This window comes from Drosophila takahashii, chromosome 3R (genome assembly GCF_030179915.1).
Source record: "Drosophila takahashii strain IR98-3 E-12201 chromosome 3R, DtakHiC1v2, whole genome shotgun sequence".
Taxonomy (NCBI): domain Eukaryota; kingdom Metazoa; phylum Arthropoda; class Insecta; order Diptera; family Drosophilidae; genus Drosophila; species Drosophila takahashii.
In genome coordinates this window covers 28480968-28499885 of record NC_091681.1, presented here as the reverse complement: position 1 = coordinate 28499885, position 18918 = coordinate 28480968, and the positions used below count along the sequence as shown (strand labels likewise).

General features: G+C 45.0%; 3 protein-coding genes across 5 annotated transcripts; 1 reads left to right on the top strand and 2 right to left on the bottom strand.

Moving 5' to 3' along the window:
• Positions 1-145: 145 nt before the first annotated feature.
• On the bottom strand, positions 146-10698 carry tefu (Serine/threonine-protein kinase tefu). 3 transcript variants are annotated; one of them, XM_017143324.3, is made up of 28 exons: positions 10407-10698; positions 10242-10350; positions 10006-10191; positions 9728-9948; positions 9326-9670; positions 8156-9259; positions 7918-8095; positions 7688-7857; positions 7509-7635; positions 7084-7451; positions 6885-7026; positions 6705-6825; positions 6519-6651; positions 6171-6464; positions 5842-6115; positions 5409-5785; positions 5146-5343; positions 4944-5091; positions 4471-4888; positions 4247-4406; positions 3682-4194; positions 3312-3617; positions 2276-3257; positions 2049-2216; positions 1114-1490; positions 802-1054; positions 478-732; positions 146-417 (listed from the first exon to the last, which is right to left on the bottom strand). In XM_017143324.3, the coding sequence occupies exons 1-28, from the start codon at positions 10605-10607 to the stop codon at positions 233-235; spliced, it is 8313 nt and encodes a 2770-aa protein (XP_016998813.2). In that variant the 5' UTR covers positions 10608-10698; the 3' UTR covers positions 146-232. The 3 variants fall into 3 exon arrangements, with proteins under 3 accessions (XP_016998813.2, XP_070072472.1, XP_070072473.1); XM_070216371.1 differs by having other exon boundaries at positions 10006-10180; positions 10407-10597; XM_070216372.1 differs by lacking the exons at positions 7918-8095; positions 8156-9259; positions 9326-9670; ... (2 more) ...; positions 10242-10350; positions 10407-10698 and having other exon boundaries at positions 7509-7624; positions 7688-7851.
• Positions 10699-11097: 399 nt separating this feature from the next.
• On the top strand, positions 11098-15214 carry Hsc70-4 (Heat shock protein 70 cognate 4). The gene is made up of 2 exons (XM_017143499.3): positions 11098-11256; positions 12944-15214. The coding sequence occupies exon 2, from the start codon at positions 12944-12946 to the stop codon at positions 14897-14899; it is 1956 nt and encodes a 651-aa protein (XP_016998988.1). The 5' UTR covers positions 11098-11256; the 3' UTR covers positions 14900-15214.
• A 635-nt stretch (positions 15215-15849) lies between these two features.
• Amt (Ammonium transporter) lies at positions 15850-18696 on the bottom strand. Its single transcript, XM_017143500.3, has 3 exons — positions 18267-18696; positions 17383-17778; positions 15850-16755 (listed from the first exon to the last, which is right to left on the bottom strand). The coding sequence occupies exons 1-3, from the start codon at positions 18686-18688 to the stop codon at positions 15885-15887; spliced, it is 1689 nt and encodes a 562-aa protein (XP_016998989.2). The 5' UTR covers positions 18689-18696; the 3' UTR covers positions 15850-15884.
• Positions 18697-18918: the final 222 nt, after the last annotated feature.

Below are 18918 nucleotides of genomic sequence, written 5' to 3'. Positions count from 1 at the left end.
GGGCAGATTGGAAATCTCCGGTAGCGAAGATAATGTATACCACTTGGGCGTTTCCCCCTTTGATAGCTAAACTGTCAGACGAAACAACTATCGAGGAATGTACCCGAAGCTATAAGTGCTTTCGAGCAGATTAAGCACCCAAACATTATGATACAAAATCGTATAAACCTTATATTCGAGTTGATAACTGGTAAAAAAAATGTGATGTACATACATATTTACATACTTAGGCTTATAGCTGCGGGTCCCAGCCCGGGAAAAGCATGCAGAGATTGCTTGGTAACGTGGCTTCGTTTATCAATCTCTCCACTTGGGCCTCGACGTTTGAGTCGCCCAGGGTGCCGGCCTCCCGGCCCTCCAGTTTGTTTTGCACCAGGAGCAGAGCACGCTGGGCAACTAAATTAACCGATTCCTCACCTGAAAAGATCCCAATTGAAGTCAAAAATGTATGGTTAAATACTATTACTAAGTACTAACCGGATTGCTGTGATGCCTGGCTTGATTGCTTCTTTTTAAGCACCCCCCAAATGAAGAGGGGATCGTAGAGCAGAACCTCAAGAATGGTGATAAAGACAGACTTGTAGCGGCGCAGGATGTGCATGGTGGCCTCGCAGGATTTGGCAAAGACTCCTTTCGTTCCACAGATTCCCATTGGAGCCACAAAGTCGCGTGTCAGCCGAAAGGGAACGGTTTCTGGAGTCGTCTGGATTTTGCCCTGCTCAAAGGCAATACCTGAAATAAATCAAACACAAACAAAGTTATCTGATTGAAGAACTCAAAGTTATAAGACGAGTAACTTACCAAAATCAATATGAATGACTTCGGCTGTCTGCTGATCTATAAGAATATTCTGTGTGTGCCGGTCGCCCAATCCTAGGACGTAGCCCACCATCGAGGTGGTGGCTACGCTATTGGTGTACGCCAAACGCCTCTCGAACCACACACCCGGAATGGGGAACTTCTCCAGCAGAAAGTAGTGGAAAACGGGCTTTATATTCTCGCATATTTTCTTGTATATGTTATATCGAGCCTCCTTGGGGAACTTCAGATGGTCCTGCAAATATTAACTATATTTACAAACGCCAAAATTGTCAACAATTATATAAGACGCACCGCAGACAACTTGCGGCATTTGTTATTGTTCCAATCGTTTGGACGATATCGCGCGTGTGCGCCTCCTTTGCCCTCTACTACCAAATAATGGCCCACCGGCATCGAATTGGTGCACCATTCTAGGATGCCACTGCGCATCGATAGCGGAGTGACCTTGTAGGTGCGCAGCTTCAGCTTGCGCTCGATGAACTCGGAATCCTGATTGAGCAGCTCGTTGACAATTCCGAATACCTGCTGCATCACGGCATCCTGCCGTAGATCGTCCTTGCCCTTGACCAGTTGCGCCCGAGTCTGTCCATCGGAGCATACGCACATAATTTTAACTGGCGCATTTAGACCACCACATTGAGTTATGCCGTTGCTCCACTTGACGATGCCTTAATGGAGAGTGATTTGGTTATTAAACAAGAGAGAACGCTATAGTTGGGTGGGTGTCCCGACTATCTAATACCCGTTACTCAGCGAAAGGGAGTGCGAGGGAGATGGATATATAACATTTTTTTGATTGCGCATAACTTATTAATAAATGGTCCGATTTGAAAAATGTCTTCTACATTTTTACAATAAAATTGCATGTATACTTATCGGAAATTTTTAAAGGTCTGGGCGCCAGACACATTTTAAAATTGCTAGTAAGCGTAAGAGGGGGCGTGGCGCTCGGCTGAAATAAACTAGCGCTGCGTAGGAAGCCCAAGAATATGTGTGGGAAATCTCAGCCTTCTAGCTTTTGTAGTTTCCGAGATCTCAGCGTTCATACAGACAGACGGACATGGCTTTATCGACTCGGCAAGTGACCCTGATCAAGAATATATATACTTTATAGGGTCGGAAACGCTTCCTTCTCCCTGTTACATACTTTTGCACGACTACAACATACCCTTTTACTCTACGATTAACGGGTATAAAAACTATTAGCCACTGGTTTTGCAACCTACTTGTTATTTCGTACTCCTTGCTGGGCATCACGGGCAACTCGAGGGTGGGGCAGTGCACAGCGTTGAGATTCCGCCAGCGCCTCACCTTCTCAAACTGCTTCAGGCGAACGGAATCCGAGACCTGTTGATTGTTGTCCGCTTTGCCCTCATTGGCAAATGTGATAAGGGCTGAAAGAACAAAAGAAAGATTAAAATAAATAAAAAGAAACTAATCCTTATCCTTATACCTGGGAGCAACGACTCCAGCTGCTTGCTGCATTCCGCCGCCGCCGTATTCTTTTCGCATATCCTAGCAATTATCTTGCGAGCAACTCCCGATCGCTCCGTATTGCTATTCTCGCCATCCAGGTGGGCAAAGACAAGCGGATACAGATGGTAGAATGTGTGATGCGGATGATCCTGGCCACATTGCACCAGAAGGTCCATCAGCCCCTTGAGCAGACTCGTGTTTTTGGAGTTGAGGCGCGCGGTCAGTTGGTTGGCAGCACAAATAAACTTATAACTGGGCACCGTGAGGATCTCATCCTTGATGGTCTGCTGCAGCGGCTCATTGGTGGCGTTGGTGAACCATAGCGAGATGATGCGATAGATGGCGGCGCTGGAGAAGCCACTGTCCAGGCGACAATAGGCCATATGATTGCGCATTGCCAGGCACAGGTGCTGCGTAAGCTTCTCTTCAATGTGCTTCAGCTGGCGCTCGTCCAAACTGGCGTAACGCTTCATCTGTACAGAGATTACGCGCCGATCGAGGTTCTCACGCTGGGTCACCTTTTCCGCTGCCTGGCGGTTCTGTTCGATGATGTCCTGCAACGTTTGGTATTCCTGCGAATGCCGGTAGTCGTACAGCTGCTGGTACTCCCGATCAGCGTACTTGGCCATTGCTGCATAGGCTGCCGTCCGTTGCTTACAGACGAAGGCATCCAGCTGCTGCCACTCAAAGATGTCCTTATACTTTTCGCTCAACGTCTTGCGGTGCAAAACAAAGTCATCGATGAGCTTCAGCGAGCTATCAAACTTGTTGGTCTGAACCCAATTCAAAGTCTCGGCATTGCAGTCGAGGAGAAACTCGCCCTGCATTCGCAGTGCCGGAACTCGCTGGACACAGTAGACAAAATCATTACTGGTGGTCACGTACTCCAGGATGGCCTTGGCTATCTGTTGATTGCCCATCTTCAGATTCACCTCGGCATCTTCCAACAGAACGCTGATCTGAAATAAAATACATGAAGTACAAGCATAAAAACATACGTTAAATTCAATAACCTTTGTGGACTCTCTGATGTTGGGTAGCTCTCGCAGTGTCACGATATACTTGGCTGCCAGGTTTAACTTGCCAGCGCTTTTGCACTCGCCAATTCCCTTCAGTAGGTACGTGTCCATGGGATTCTTTTGGTAGAACTCTTGCATTCGACGACCAGCTCTCGTTCCCGCCATTTTGAACAGAGCAATCTGATGTGCAATAACGTATTCCTTGCAAGAAAAGTTGCCGCACTTGAGTTCCAACTCGGTTTGCCATTTACCAAACAGTTGGGTCATCTGAGTAGGATCCAGTTGGGTTCCAAATTGGATCTGAAGGGGTGAAGAAGTTGAATGATCAGTAAATAAATTCGCTCATTTTATTGGGAGCTATTACCTGACAAAAGTCCTCTGCCTGCTGGAGGGAGCAAAGCCAAGTTAGGTACTTGTAAACGCTCTGCAGGCACTCCACGCTGATCTCCATCAAAATGTCGCGCACACAGCTGTAGGCCAAATCGATGGCCGACAAGCTGTTCTCCTCCTCCCGCTGCCCGATGCTCCTGAGGGCGACAAAGTGATGCCGCTTGAACTCTTGTTCGAGATTCAGCGATGTTATAGCCCTCGACTGGGTTTGCTGCTGCTTCGGATCTGTTAGCGAATCCCACTGTCCCAGGCGCCAGAAGATCTCGTAATCTGGCTCAGTGTTCTGATGCTGCTGGAGTTTGGCAAACGACCACAAACCATTTCCTTTCATTATGTCCACGCACAGTTGACCGCTGGCCTTGTCCAGATGATCAGACTCCAACAGAATGGTGGATAAACTGCTGCCCTGACCGAGGAAATCCAAACGTGAGCGCATGGGATTGACAAAGCCTGGAATGGCATCCATACAGCCAATAGATTCGTATGCCTGCAAAGAGTTTTACTTAGTTTTATAGGAATTTTAAAGTTTTATTTCCTACTTTTTTTGCATCGGCTTGAAACGATTCGTTGTCCAAAAGACTATCCCGATCTGTGGAGCTCGGTGAGCAGGCCCAGAGTTCCAGGTACATAATGCTAAGGAAATAGGCCTGACAATGATTGCTAGCCAAAACTACGTTGCTCAGATTTATGGGAATGCTCCTGAATTAAATAAATAAAGGGACTTCAATATCACGTTAATCTGTGCCATTAATCTGTACCTTACCATTCATTGACGATCCTTATGCATTCGCAAATGTGCAGGAACCTCTTGATGGCTCTTTTGTTACAGAAGATCTCCTGAGAGTTCTGCGACTGCGAACTAGAGAATCTTTCAAAAAAGTAATCCAACATTTGGCACAGACTCTCCAAATGTTGCTGTTTATTTTCCAACAGTAATTTAATGAACGGCTGCAGACAGGTCTTGGCGAAGGCAAAGGACTTGGCAGCCAAATCATCGAATCCTGTCCAGCCACACGCTTGGAAAACTTTTGAGACAAATGCGCACATCCAAGATTCGTAGTTTAAGCTTTGCGTGGCTTTTAGTATTGACAACCAATCAATACGAGGAATTTGCTTAACAGAATTTAGAAAGCTAGTTTTTGTTGCCTTGTCAACAAAGATCTTTAGATTCTTATAGTGACCTATAAAAAAGAAATATGATTATTAAGTTATGCATTTTATTTGTAATCTAGTTACCAATAATATTTGCTCCAGGCTTACTATTAACCACCTGACAAGCTACTGAATCAAGCTCTGCAAAGGTTTTGGGATCGAACTGGAATAAAGATTTGTCCAAGGCCTCGCAGACAACGCTTAAGAACACTTCCATAGGTTCATCCTTTGGCTGCAATGAAATAGGGGAATTAACTAGTGACAGCTTTGTAGACTGCAAACTAACCTCCTCAAACGAATCGAAATCAGTTTGGAAATAGTAAGAAATGTTGGATAGTTTAAGCGGTCCAATTTGAGCCAGGCACTTAAGGGCATCTAGACTGCTCGGCTTACTATGCGAATCCCTTGTCATTTGAATGAGCTTGTTAATGAGTTTAAACAATAACTTTTCGTTTTCTTGCAATTTGTCCTTGTGCTCGGCAATCTTGTATGGAAAGCAGAATGTTATTTAATGTTTTAAAATAGAAAAGGATGTGATCTTTCACTCACATATTCCCTTAGATCACGCAATCTTTCTGCGGTGGGACTTTTCAGAAATGAGCGCAGATAGTTGGCAACATCCGTTTTATCCACATTGGGTAGATTGCGTTTGTATTCCTCTCGCAGGGGTTTTAAAAAATCGCAATCTGCGGTCTCTTCCAGAAATATACTTAGGTCGACCTGGTCCTTGTTCGATTCCAAAATTTGCATAACAATTGCGCTGGCCTTTTCTTTTACTTCCTTGGCTTCACAGCCTATTTGAAAACAGCTTAAAAGTTTAGCTATCTCTCCCAAGTGATTAAGGAAATCAGGCAAGCCGAAGCTGGGTTTATTCAGCAAGAGTTCAAGGAAGGTCAGGGCTGACATTTGCACCCGGCTGAAATTGGCTAAAATACTCTTACGTTAAATTATAAGAAGAGTTTTCCAAATTTGGTTAACTCACTGTGAAGCAGAAACCGCACTACAAAGAACCAAATATCTCGAACAAAGTAGGAACACTGGGTCACAATGGTCTCATTTTTTTGGGCTGCGTCGTAGACAGCATCTGCAATTTCGCAATAAAGGAAGAACGCACGCAAAGCCTGACCGGAGAAGGAAGCAGTGAAGCAATCGGCTTTCAAGCGACCAAATAGGTCGACCAATATACGAGAATGTTTGATTTGAAGCGTGGTCATGGACTGCAATCGACTGTCCCCTGAAGAAGTCTTTTTAGGATCCTACAGAAAAAACGAAGTTAGACGAAGCATTTTAAATTATCCTCAAAATACTTACAATATGCCAGCTAAGACAATTGAAGAGCGACTCTTTAGTCAGACTATACCAGCTTTTAATTCTGCTGCACGGCGCAAAGGATCCCAGCAATCTCATCATTTCCTGTGGATCGTAAAGTAAGCTGACCACAAAGCAAAGGGTGTCCACATTGAGGTCTACATCTGTGGCATTCAGTTGCGAGTAACTGAGGTTCTCCGCCAACAGATGATGGTGATCCTTAAAGTCTTTGCCCTCGCTTTCGCTGCAGCAACAGGTTTTTGGCAGTAAAAACGATGCCACAATAGGAAGGGCAAGCTAAAAGATCAGTTATTGAATGATTTGTTCTAGGTTATTTTCCTGTGATCTTACATCCTCGCTAATTAATTTACTACATCGTTCTATATCCTCGGTTTTTCCATAGAGGAATGTATATGCCATAATTTCATTCGCATGGACTCGGCGAAATTCGCTCCTCTTTGCATAACACAGATAATAAGGAAACCTAGTGATATGATATAAAATGTAACTTTCCTCCAATTCGTAAATATTCCTTACTTGGTAATGGGCCAGCGATGTGAGCTCCACTTGTGAAGAAGGTCGCCGGCAAAGGGTTGAATAAGATCACGCATAGTTTGTCCATGGCCGGGAACAATACTTTGCAGGGAAATAAATTCCGCTGGATGTACAAAAAAACACGTTCCAGTAACTCATATCTGTACCGCAGACCTTACTCACTTTCATTTGGCTTGTGCAGGGCGCAATGGTGCATCAGCTCCTTCAGTGCAATCTCTTGGTGAAACGAGCTGCGCACGAAGAAGGCAATTAGCATTTGAACAACTATCGAATTGCTGTTCTGAGTAGCATCCTCATTGTTGTACTAAACATTAAAATGTATCATTAATAAAGCTACTTATAAAATCTTTATATAACATACCGTAAGCTTCTTGAACTCGATGCTGTTATAGAGCTCCTGGCAGAAATCCCAGTGAGTTTGAGAGTGCCCGATGGCATCGCTAGTCACACATTTCGTGTGCAACAGAATAGTGAATGTAAAGAGTGTGGCAAAGCGCACTTCCAAAGTAGGCATAGTGATGAATTTCGCAGTGGACTTGCATATCACAGTAAAGTTCTCCAGCAGGTAAATGTCCGAACATCGCTGGGCAATCAAACCCACGCAACGCACAATTTTCGCCGTTAAATGGGATGTGTAGGACTTCTTAAGGGCAATCCTCAGTAGAGAGTTAAGGGCCATAAGCATGTCGTCCAAGTGATGTTCCATTTTGTAGACAAAGTTAAAAACCGCTGGAAATAAATGACATTATTATGATAGGCCGTACAAAAGTTTTCATCTCAGCTCACTGGGCATATGATCAACCACTTTATCAATAACATCCAAGTCCTGATGATGATGCTGGAAAAGTGTCTTTAGTTTGTTGACTAACCAAATGCTGGATGCATCGGAAATGGACTGGCAGCTGCAGAAGATCTTAGAAGAGCTGTTTAAATTACTTTTCCTTTTTTTGCGACATTGTATTTACCTTGGCCACAATGAGAACATCTGGAGGATGCCAACGCATTGTCACCTTTGTTATGTGTTCAAATGCTTCGTCCCGATGCGAACTGCTGGCACATAGGCCAGCTAAAATCTTTAGGCACTGAGCGGTGATTGTCATATGATCAGCATTTTCTGATCGCTCCCTCTGCATACCTAAAAAATTGAACTCTAGAAATATTACGGAAATAAATTAAAAACTTAAAACTTCATTACAATGCAGCTTTAGTGCAGCGCCAACGAATTCTATCAACATTTCCAGGGGTTGCCTTTCCAAATAATTAAGTAGAACCGAATTCGTTCTGAACACTTCAAGTACATCGATTTCCAGGCGCAAAATCTCGCGCAAATCACTTTCATCTAGCATCTCAGGGCTGTTCGCCTTGTACTGAAACTAAATCAGGTGTTATAAAACAATGTCCTTTCTCAGAAAAGTAATTATCTTTCCACCCACCTCAATGTGGCTTAGGTACAGACCAATTCTTTTGATCAGAGGACAGCTAGTAAAGTTTTCGGCACTAAAAACCTTGTAATACAAAAGCCTCTCCATTGTGCAGGCCAATCTTAGTAGACTATTTAGGTTCTTTAGTATTGATGAGGGATTATTTTCCTTGGCTATCTGAAAGTTCAGGCCACGCATGAGGCAATCATAATTGCTTTGGAACAAACAATTCTTCGTTTCGCTCTGCAGCTGAGTGGTTGACATAAAGGGAGCCGCGAATTCCTTATCCATGCAAATCAGTTGCTTGTTGTACTTGTAGGCCAAGAGATTATGTTCGATGGAAACAGGCATAGATTCTGGACGGGAAATCTCTTGCAACTGCTGCTCGTCCAGAAAGTTTATAATACTAATCGCAAAGGTATCCGCCTGTAGCCGTGAATCTATGCTGGCTATATTGTGTATCAACTGGGCGGCACTATTTCGGTCTCCACTGCCATAGGCCCAAGTTATGATGGGCTCCAGATCCGCGGAGGCTTTATCCTGACCGCACTTGTCTGCATGAATGAAGATCTCGCGAATTGTCGCAAAGCATTCGTTTCGCTTTAACATTTCATTGGTGGTAATATTGTGCAGCAGAGTGCTGGCCATCTTTTGATTCAGTTTGTTATGTCTGATCAGCATTTGTAGTACCAATTGCTTTTCCTTGATCTCTTCACTGTTGGTGGTGGTCTCCGAGATCAGATGGTTCACCATTTGACTCCAAAGTTCGCCCAGGAAATCCTCCTTTATGGATTTCGACTGTAAAAGCTCCTGTTCCTTGCTCAGGAGACTCGTCAGACATAAACGAAGATTGCGCAGATTCCTTGCATTGCCATATATTTGCATAATTTCTGCCACTGTGGTAAGCGCCTGCTGGTAGTTGGCCACATTCAGGAGTACGCCGCTCAGCTGGAGCAGCTCCGCGAAGATGGCAAACCAGACGTCATTAAAGAGTGTGTCTTTTTTGTCGATCAGGCTAAATATAATATCCATTTTATCAGCTGGCTTTGCGATCTTTTTCGGCGCATCGCCTTCACCATTTTCATCGTTCTTCTTCGTCTCCAGGTGCCACAGAACCTAAAATAATTTAAAAAATTTATTAATTTCATTCTCAGTAACAAGTAAACACACTATTCAGCTTACGATATACATGACCAAGGCGGACATCTTGATAAAGGGCTCAGAGAACTTATCATTGCTCAGTTGTGCGGACTTGTAGCGAGCCAAAGAATTCTTGCGGATCTCCACGTTGACTATGGTTTTTAGCCTCAACAAAGTTTGCGGCCACTTTTCTTGTATAGGAACACCTAGGGTGTTAAAATCACACAAATCCAATTTGGGATACAAGGAATGCAGAGACTTTGTGACGCACTGGAAGAACAGATTCCTGGTGTCGTCGCGGAAGACATCCTCGTCGTGGAACTCGCACAGCTTGGGCAGGATGTCCTGAGCATGAATGCTCAATTGGTGATGGTAGTTAACGGAGAGCTAAAGTTAAATGCAAAAGGAATTAGGCAACATCTATAGATCATTTCCTTGTCTCACCTCCGAGGCGAATACTAAATAAAGGCGAACAATCTCTATTTTTCTGGCTCCAAGTGCGCAGCGTGCAAAGTTGCTTAGTTCGGGCAAATAGTCCACTAGATCTGCCTGCAATTGAACCCGATCCTTGCCCAAAGTGACGGTCCTAGTGATGCATTTCAGTATCTTGGTGCGCAGGTTCTCATCTCTTTCCACATTCAACTCAAAAAGGTAGGAGAGGATGCCTGAAAAATCAAAACTAAGTGCAATGAAGTGACGTTTTAAGCAAGAGACTCCCTTACGGCTGTACTCGTTGATCTTCAGATCGCGCACATAGCTGGGCGAGGAGTAAAGGGCCCTGTCCAGCAGGCTGAGGATCCTGTCTCCAAAGAACTTCACCACCACCCTCATCTTGATGCCCTCCTCAAATGCATTGAAGATGGTTGTCTTGGCCAGAAAGTGTCCATTTCCGGAGGTCTGCATTCCAGCTAGAGAGCACACATTACACATGGGAACATCTCAAGAGTTTAGGGCTCACCTTCCAAGTTGAATTGGGTGATCTTTTCGAGTACATTGTCGTACAAATAGTTCTTTCCTGCCAGTGTCTTGAAGGACTTTTCATTGGCATCCTCCAGGGCTCCAGCGTGCTGGGAGTATGGTAATAATTATAATCTTATATTTTTAGGAATAATGCGATAGATACCTTAAAGAGAGCCTCCTTCGTAGCTTCAAAAACTTCGGTCCAAGACAAGTCATATTTCTTGTTCAGGAACAACGTATTTAGATCCTCCCGGCAGTTGGAGAGCTTTTCGTCCAGCTGCTCAATGCCCTTGTTGCGGCTGGCTGGCTTCCCCGACTGCAGCTCGCCGATGATGCGCTGGATATCGTTTAGCAGTCCACTCATTCTGGCTGCCAGGCATCACTTCCTGTCGCTGAAAGCTTAATTGTAACAAATATTTTAACTAAACAAAAATTATCTCTCAAAATGGTCTTAGAGTGACCGCAGCTAGAGCGCCAAAAATTACGGCGAGTATATGTTGTCAGTGTGAGCACTATATAAGTTAATGCATTAATCTCACAAAATGCACCAAAGCCCCAGTTTATTTTTCCAGACGTTTGGCAATCGTTTTGTTAATCAATTAAAAAAAAAACAATTCATGCACTACATTTCTGATTTGATTTAACATAATGTTGTTCGCTCTTAGCTAAGGAATAATTTTAAACAGAACCTAACAATCGCAGTTAATTGAAAATTTAACAACAGAATACCCTAATTATTTCGTTAACCACCCAGCAAAGTGGGCTCTGTGGAAACAGACTATTAGGGTGAAATGCAATTTTTTAGCGGGAATTTATGATTGTTCGTGGGCATTTTAAGGGATTTAATTCTCACTTTCTGGTCACACCGAGCAACCTCTATAAAAGGCTTCCGCACATTAGCACGGGTGTATTTGAAAAAAAACGCCAGCCAGTTTGATCGAAGGTGCGGCAGATTAAGTGAAGTAGCAATTAAACGGTTATATTTTAGTACGTTCTAACAAACAACACACAAGGTAAGTGTTTATTTATTATTAGTATTTGTTGTAAGAAGTGCATTTCCATTCAATTTGCCAGAGAAAGGTTTTTAGCATGACCACGTGTTTTTCGTAGCCCTTTAATATTTAATCAATACTTGCATACTAAGCAAAACTTCTCGAACTTTCGACCCCCAGTGAGTCATTCACTTTCATAATTGCAGTCCAGCATTTTCAAGAACTTCTTAAGTTGAAGAGCAATTAGCCAACTGAATATTCTAGAAACTAGTTAGCTCAAGTCTGACTAATTGCATATTGGAAGTGAAAACGTGATTGCGCTTATCTGGAATATTCCACTGGAAAATGTGCCGCTTCACACTCACACTGCAATAAAAGATGCCTGTGTAGAGAAAACTTGCGTCATCCATCGGGGGTCTTGACATTGTTTATTTTTTTCCTTCGTGTTCCCAATAAATCAATGTCCAAATTACTCATCTTAATTGCTAATTTACTGCGAGTGTCAATGCGTTTTTGATGGAATATTCCAGTGGGAAAAATGTGCGGCTTCTCCCACGCACACTTCCACACGCTTATGCGTATGCACACTTAATCAGACCTTACAAAACTTTAGAAACATGGTAAATGCCCACCCAGACAGCTGAGTCAGATAAACATGGGTTTATAAATAGCCTTTAACATCCATAAATTTATATTTTATGCGGGTTTTCAATTATATTTAGCTAGAAAACACACGTTGCCAACCGGCATCCAAAGTGCGAGCACGTGTGTGTTTGTGAGCGGGTAAAACTCATGCATACGAATCGGGCCATCGACACAATAGTTGTCCCTTTCGCACGCACGCACGAATCACCCTCCAAAATGACCTGGCTTCGGCAGCGTGGTTTCATGCCTCTGTGTGAGTGCGCGCGTGTGTTTGCGTTTTTAGCATTCCAGAATTTTCGCCTTTGTCCATGCGGTTTTTTACTTCTTGTTTTTTGCGCATTTCTAAGAAAAGCGATGGCAGCTGTGCGGCCGCCATTTATAATTCTCTCCGATCTCCGGCATTGATCTTGCCGTTTTAATGAGCAAACTCTCTCGATCGCTGGCATTAGTCATTGTTCATGAGTCGCCAATTTCGGCAACTCGTTTGAGACAATCGTAAGGCGGCGTAAAAGGCACGATAAAAACGAAATGCTGGCTGTAAAAGGCGAAATAAGATGGCGGTTTTACTAGGAAACAAAAATGTGTTCTACTTTGCCTTTGTTTGGTTGTTATGAGAACGCATTCAGCCACCCCTAAATAAAATACACTGGAAAAAACGTATGCCCCTATGATCTTAGTCAATAGAACTTATTATAAATAAAGTTGGGAGAAATTAACATTTTATCAATATAAATGGTTCAAGAAAAATATGTTTTTTAACTTTAATTATAATTTTTAATTTTATTGTTTTACTATCCTAGCACAACAAGCGTGAAACTTATTTTTACTGCACATTTCAAATTAAAACCTTATAATAAGTTTTTACTTATTTTTTTTCTGTGTACTTAGTTTTATACAATTCCCATCGCACCAATCGATGAATTTCCCATCTATCGAGTTCAAACACAGCTGTCGCTTTTCACAATTACTTTTCTCTTGGCAAACATTGTATTGTTTTTTTTTATTTTTCTATTGATAATCAAGGAAATAACTAATAGTCAACCTCTATCACAATCCATTCCAGATGTCTAAAGCTCCTGCTGTTGGTATTGATTTGGGCACCACCTACTCGTGCGTGGGAGTGTTCCAGCATGGAAAGGTTGAGATCATCGCCAACGACCAGGGTAATCGTACCACTCCATCCTATGTTGCCTTCACCGATACGGAGCGTCTGATCGGAGACGCCGCCAAGAACCAGGTGGCGATGAACCCGACCCAGACGATCTTCGACGCCAAGCGCCTGATCGGCCGCAAGTTCGAGGACTCCGCCGTCCAGTCGGACATGAAGCACTGGCCCTTCGAGGTGGTCAGCGCCGATGGCAAGCCCAAGATCGAGGTGACCTACAAGGACGAGAAGAAGACCTTCTTCCCCGAGGAGATCTCCTCGATGGTGCTGACCAAGATGAAGGAGACCGCCGAGGCCTACCTGGGCAAGACTGTGACCAACGCGGTCATCACCGTGCCGGCCTACTTCAACGACTCGCAGCGTCAGGCTACCAAGGATGCCGGAACCATCGCCGGTCTGAACGTGCTGCGCATCATCAACGAGCCCACGGCCGCTGCCATCGCCTACGGTCTGGACAAGAAGGCCGTCGGAGAGCGCAACGTGCTCATCTTCGATCTGGGCGGCGGCACCTTCGATGTGTCCATCCTGTCGATCGACGACGGCATCTTCGAGGTCAAGTCCACGGCCGGAGACACGCATCTGGGTGGCGAGGACTTCGACAACCGTCTGGTCACCCACTTCGTGCAGGAGTTCAAGCGCAAGCACAAGAAGGATCTGACCACCAACAAGCGTGCCCTGCGTCGTCTGCGCACCGCCTGCGAGCGCGCAAAGCGTACCCTCTCGTCCTCCACCCAGGCCAGCATTGAGATCGACTCGCTGTTCGAGGGCACCGACTTCTACACCTCGATCACCCGTGCCCGTTTCGAGGAGCTGAACGCCGATCTGTTCCGCAGCACCATGGACCCCGTGGAGAAGGCTCTGCGCGACGCCAAGCTGGACAAGTCGGTCATCCACGACATCGTGCTGGTCGGTGGCTCCACCCGCATCCCCAAGGTGCAGCGCCTGCTGCAGGATCTGTTCAACGGCAAGGAGCTGAACAAGTCGATCAACCCCGATGAGGCTGTGGCCTACGGTGCCGCCGTCCAGGCCGCCATTCTGCACGGCGACAAGTCGCAGGAGGTGCAGGATCTGCTGCTGCTCGACGTGACCCCCCTGTCGCTGGGTATCGAGACCGCCGGCGGTGTGATGAGCGTGCTGATCAAGCGCAACACCACCATCCCGACCAAGCAGACCCAGACCTTCACCACCTACTCGGACAACCAGCCCGGTGTGCTGATCCAGGTCTACGAGGGCGAGCGCGCCATGACCAAGGACAACAACCTGCTCGGCAAGTTCGAGCTGTCGGGCATCCCCCCCGCACCCCGTGGCGTGCCCCAGATCGAGGTGACCTTCGACATTGACGCCAACGGCATCCTCAACGTGACTGCCTTGGAGCGTTCGACCAACAAGGAGAACAAGATCACCATCACCAACGACAAGGGACGTCTCTCCAAGGAGGACATCGAGCGCATGGTCAACGAGGCCGAGAAGTACCGCAACGAGGATGAGAAGCAGAAGGAGACCATCTCCGCCAAGAACGCCCTGGAGTCGTACTGCTTCAACATGAAGGCTACCCTCGATGAGGACAACCTGAAGACCAAGATCGCCGACTCTGACCGCACCACCATTCTGGACAAGTGCAACGAGACCATCAAGTGGCTGGATGCCAACCAGCTGGCCGACAAGGAGGAGTACGAGCACCGCCAGAAGGAGCTGGAGGGTGTGTGCAACCCGATCATCACCAAGCTCTACCAGAGCGCCGGCGGTGCTCCCGGTGGCATGCCCGGCGGTCCCGGAGGCATGCCCGGTGCGGCTGGACCCGGAGCTGCTTCCGGTGCCGGCGGTGCTGGCCCCACCATCGAGGAGGTCGACTGAATCATTCGCCAACCCAAATCACCCACCCCTCTCAACGCAACCATACCGTAACAGTTCTCCAAACGAATTACCAAACAAAAACAGTAGAAGAGTTGCTTAAGCAAAACTTGGATTCTAAATTAGAAACTCAACTGCAAAACGGGACGAACGACAACTGCTCCCCAAGATCATTTATATAAGTTATAAAAATTCATACTAGAACAAAACCAAACACACTGCTCCATAATAATATATATTATATTATTGTCATCGATCGATCATCCAAACAATATTTGCTTGTACTTGAATTCAATAAAATAATTTGAGAATTGCAAAGGCTGGTAGTTTGTTATTTCATAAAATCGGGTTTATTTTCAGAGTTTTGGGAAATTCCAAAGAATTTAATAGGGAGACATATAATTTTTAATCGCCGTGCATTTTGTTGGACATATTGCTTAACGTTTGTACGTTATCTTATCTAGTTGCCTGTGTGCATAGTAAAACATATTTAAGCAGACAAAACTGGTGTGGTTCCCAACAGGTAGGGCTGATAAGGAGAGATAAACATTGTTCCTATAACATGAGTAGCTTTTTTGTGCGATGCTATTAGGGTGGATGGGTTCTTGGATTTTTAAGAGCATTTGTAATGCGAATTTCAATTGTTCAATTGTTTTGAGATATGTAAATAGATTTAGTGATTTAGGCTACATTTTAATTAAAAAAGTATTAGTTTTTTCCACAGAAAAGTCTAGACTTCTTTGATACAAATTTAATTGACGTACAGAATATTCTAGACATTGTTTGTCTAGCCAATCTGTGCATACTACTTTCATCAGATACTAATTTAAGTGACGTACGTATCGGAATATTCTAGAGATTTATCATTTGTCTAAACAATCTGTGCATACTATGTAGTTTCATCAGATTTTTTCGTGGTTTTTTCCACGTACATATTGCTTAATAATTTTTTAAAAATATGTGACTCAGACATTGTGCTTAAATAGGTCTAATCCACCCAGGCAAAGTTTGGGTCCTTCTCCATCCTTGGAGCCTGTCCGATGACGGGAAACTCGCTGTTGTTGGGTCTGTAAAGGCCTCCACTGATGCTCTTTCGAGCGGGAACTCGCCGGCTGAAGACGTTGCCCGCTGTCCTGGGCTTAAAGGTGATGTCCGCGTGCGACTGGCCTGCATCCATTTTTAGGTTCGCCCGCGGACCACTGACCTGCTCCAGGTAGGATTGCCACTGCTGCAGTTTGTCCTCCGCCGCTCGCAACTGATCGATGCTTCGCTCGTGCCCAGGATTGATGCCAATGGGCTGGATGCCTGCTATATCCTTGAGATCCACCTTAATAGGCGCCAGGGCTGAGATGGCGCGTGATAAGCCGATTTGTGAGTGCCGGATGCGGTGCTCGGTGAGATCGGCACCCAGCAGCTCCTCGTGCGGATCCATGCGAATGGGTATGATCTTGTTGATGACAAACAACAGGAGGCAGGTGGAGCAGATGCCCCAGCAGGCCAGGCAGAAGGCCGAGAGCGTCTGAATTCCCAGCAGATACCAGCCGCCTCCTTTGAACAAACCGCTGCGTCCGTTGGTCGTGTCCAGCGGAATGGGGTTGTCGGCAAAGAGTCCCACGGCAATTACGCCCCAGATGCCGCAAACTCCGTGCACGGCACTGGCGCCCACCGGATCATCCACTCCCATGCGATCAAAGAGGGGCATGGCCAGGACGCAGAGAAGCGAACCGATGGCTCCGATTACCAGGGCTTCCCAGGCGCGGTACAGGAAACATCCCGCCGTGATGGATACCAGAGAGCCAAGGACCCCATTGATGAGGTCCATGATGTCCATGCCGCCGCCATGGCGCCAAAAGGAATAACTTTGGGGGAACATAAAACTCATTAAAATTAAACCTGCACAAAAAGCTTTTATAATAAATTGGAAATATAAACACTTTAAAATAGGAAATTATGTAGGTATATAAAACAACTAAATAAATTTAAAAAGTTAAAATCATAATTTTTTGTGAAGTTTTTTTTGGCTGTAACTTGGTCAAAAAGTGTCCCAAATAAAAAAACGTAAAGTTTTAAAAAGCTAAGAATGTAAAGAATTGATTTCGTCCACTTTCAGTCTAATTTATAAAAAACTAAATTTTTCTTAAATTTTGATTTTTTTATAAGGGGTTACATCACAAATTTTTGCAAAAAAACGACGAAAATTAAAATTTTAAAGTATGAATGTCAGTGGATTGGGAATTTAATTACAAGCTCAACGATGTATTACATTTAATATTTGGATCCTTATTTCCATTGTTTCGCCCAAAATACTGATAAGGAAAAAAGTATTTTCCGCAAGTTGAAGAATTTTTTTCTGAGTTTTTTCGACGAACTTTTTTTTTAAGCTTATAAGATAAGTTGAAAAAATAATAAGATTGAAAACAAAACCTTGCTTAACCTAAATTCTATTTAAAACCTTTAAACCTCTTAAATAATATCATTGAACTCACATGGAGCTGGTGAACCCGCCGCCAAAAGATCCCATCATGGTCATAACAGCGGCTCGGGCTGCATACTGCCACTTTGCCCCACTGACGCCGTAGGTGCTGCCCGAGTTGAAGGCCAGCCAGCCCCACCAGAGGACGAAGAGGCCCATGCAGGCGTTGACCGGATTGCCCAGCGGCAGCGGATCGTATCCCTCGGAGTAGCGACCCAGACGGGGACCCAACATGGCGGCCGAGGCGAAGGCGGAGGCGCCTCCAATCAAGTGTACCGGTCCACTGCCGGCGATGTCCACGGCACCCAGCTTGTTGAGGAACCCGTGCTCGCCCCAAACCCAACCAGCGGGAATGCAGTAGACGGCGGTGTTCAGGAAGGAGAACAGGCAGTAGGCCTTGAAGTTGCAACTAAAAGGGATACAGTAATATATTAATTATATCCTCTTCTTCCTAAGAATTCGCGGTCATGTACTATCCACACAAATATATCCTCTTAATCCTAAGAATTCGCGGATTTATTTGTGTGGATCATACATAACATAACTAAGAAACCTAATGATATATTCTTTATTGATTTTTCAAAAAGCGCGAATTCTTTAGAGCAAGAGAGTATGTTTTTGTGGATCATCATCAACATCTTTAATATTTGAAGACCACAAGAACTCGCATGGGCGGAAGAAGTGGAGACAAATGTCCATATATCCCTTAAATCCAACCGACCTACTTGAAATCCATTTGACTGGGATCGTTTGGGTTTGGGTAAAAATTAACTCACTTACCCAAACGACCCAAGTCAAATGGGTTTCAAGTAGGTCGGTTGGATTTAAGGTTTGACAAACAAGTCAGGTTACTTCTGCAGGGCTCTAATTATAATCAAGGATATAATTTACACCCACCGCTCAGCCATGGCGCCGCTGACAATTGTGGTGGCCGTGGTGGCGAACGACAGTTGGAACAGGAAGGCCGCAAAGATCTGGCCCATCAGGGCATCGCCCACCGGCGGATCCAGCAGAAAGTCCCCAATGGCTATGAAAGGATTGGACAATGGACCGCGGCCAAAGCTCATTCCGTAGCCAAACAGCCAGTAGGTGAATCCGCCCAGGACAATATCGATCACGTTCTTCATCATGATGTTCACCTCGTTCTTGATGCTCACACAACCGGATTCCAGCATACCGAATCCCGTTTGCATGGTGAAGATGATGAAGGAGGAGGTCAGGACCCAGTTGGTATCCTCCACGGAGAGGTCATACAGGCCGGGAATCACATATTGGCTATGATTCCTCACTGCAGGAACTCCAACAGTGACGTTACTCATGTCCGTTTGGTTAGTCGCGCGATCGACAACTGCCAAAATAGATAGAAATTCAAACTGCGAGTAGAAATACATGAAAAATACAAATTACCCGCATTTGATTTAAATGCAACCTAATCGCCGTTCAGCAATCGTAGATTATTCGCTGTGCGTGTTTTTTGCAACCCCACTAATCTGTTGTTGGTGGTATGTGGCCCTTAAGGTTTAAACTTGACACTGGGTTGCATGCCGAG

Coding starts and splice junctions, on each gene's coding strand:
- tefu (XM_017143324.3), bottom strand. CDS start 10,607: ATGAGTGGACTGCTAAACGATATCCAGCGCATCATCGGCGAGCTGCAG. Junction 5,786..5,841: donor AGTGCGGTTTCTGCTTCACA/GTGAGTTAACCA, acceptor AGAGTATTTTAG/CCAATTTCAGCCGGGTGCAA. Junction 5,344..5,408: donor TGCGTGATCTAAGGGAATAT/GTGAGTGAAAGA, acceptor TTTCCATACAAG/ATTGCCGAGCACAAGGACAA.
- Hsc70-4 (XM_017143499.3), top strand. CDS start 12,944: ATGTCTAAAGCTCCTGCTGTTGGTATTGATTTGGGCACCACCTACTCG.
- Amt (XM_017143500.3), bottom strand. CDS start 18,688: ATGAGTAACGTCACTGTTGGAGTTCCTGCAGTGAGGAATCATAGCCAA. Junction 17,779..18,266: donor AGCGGCGCCATGGCTGAGCG/GTGGGTGTAAAT, acceptor TATCCCTTTTAG/TTGCAACTTCAAGGCCTACT. Junction 16,756..17,382: donor GGCGGGTTCACCAGCTCCAT/GTGAGTTCAATG, acceptor GTTCCCCCAAAG/TTATTCCTTTTGGCGCCATG.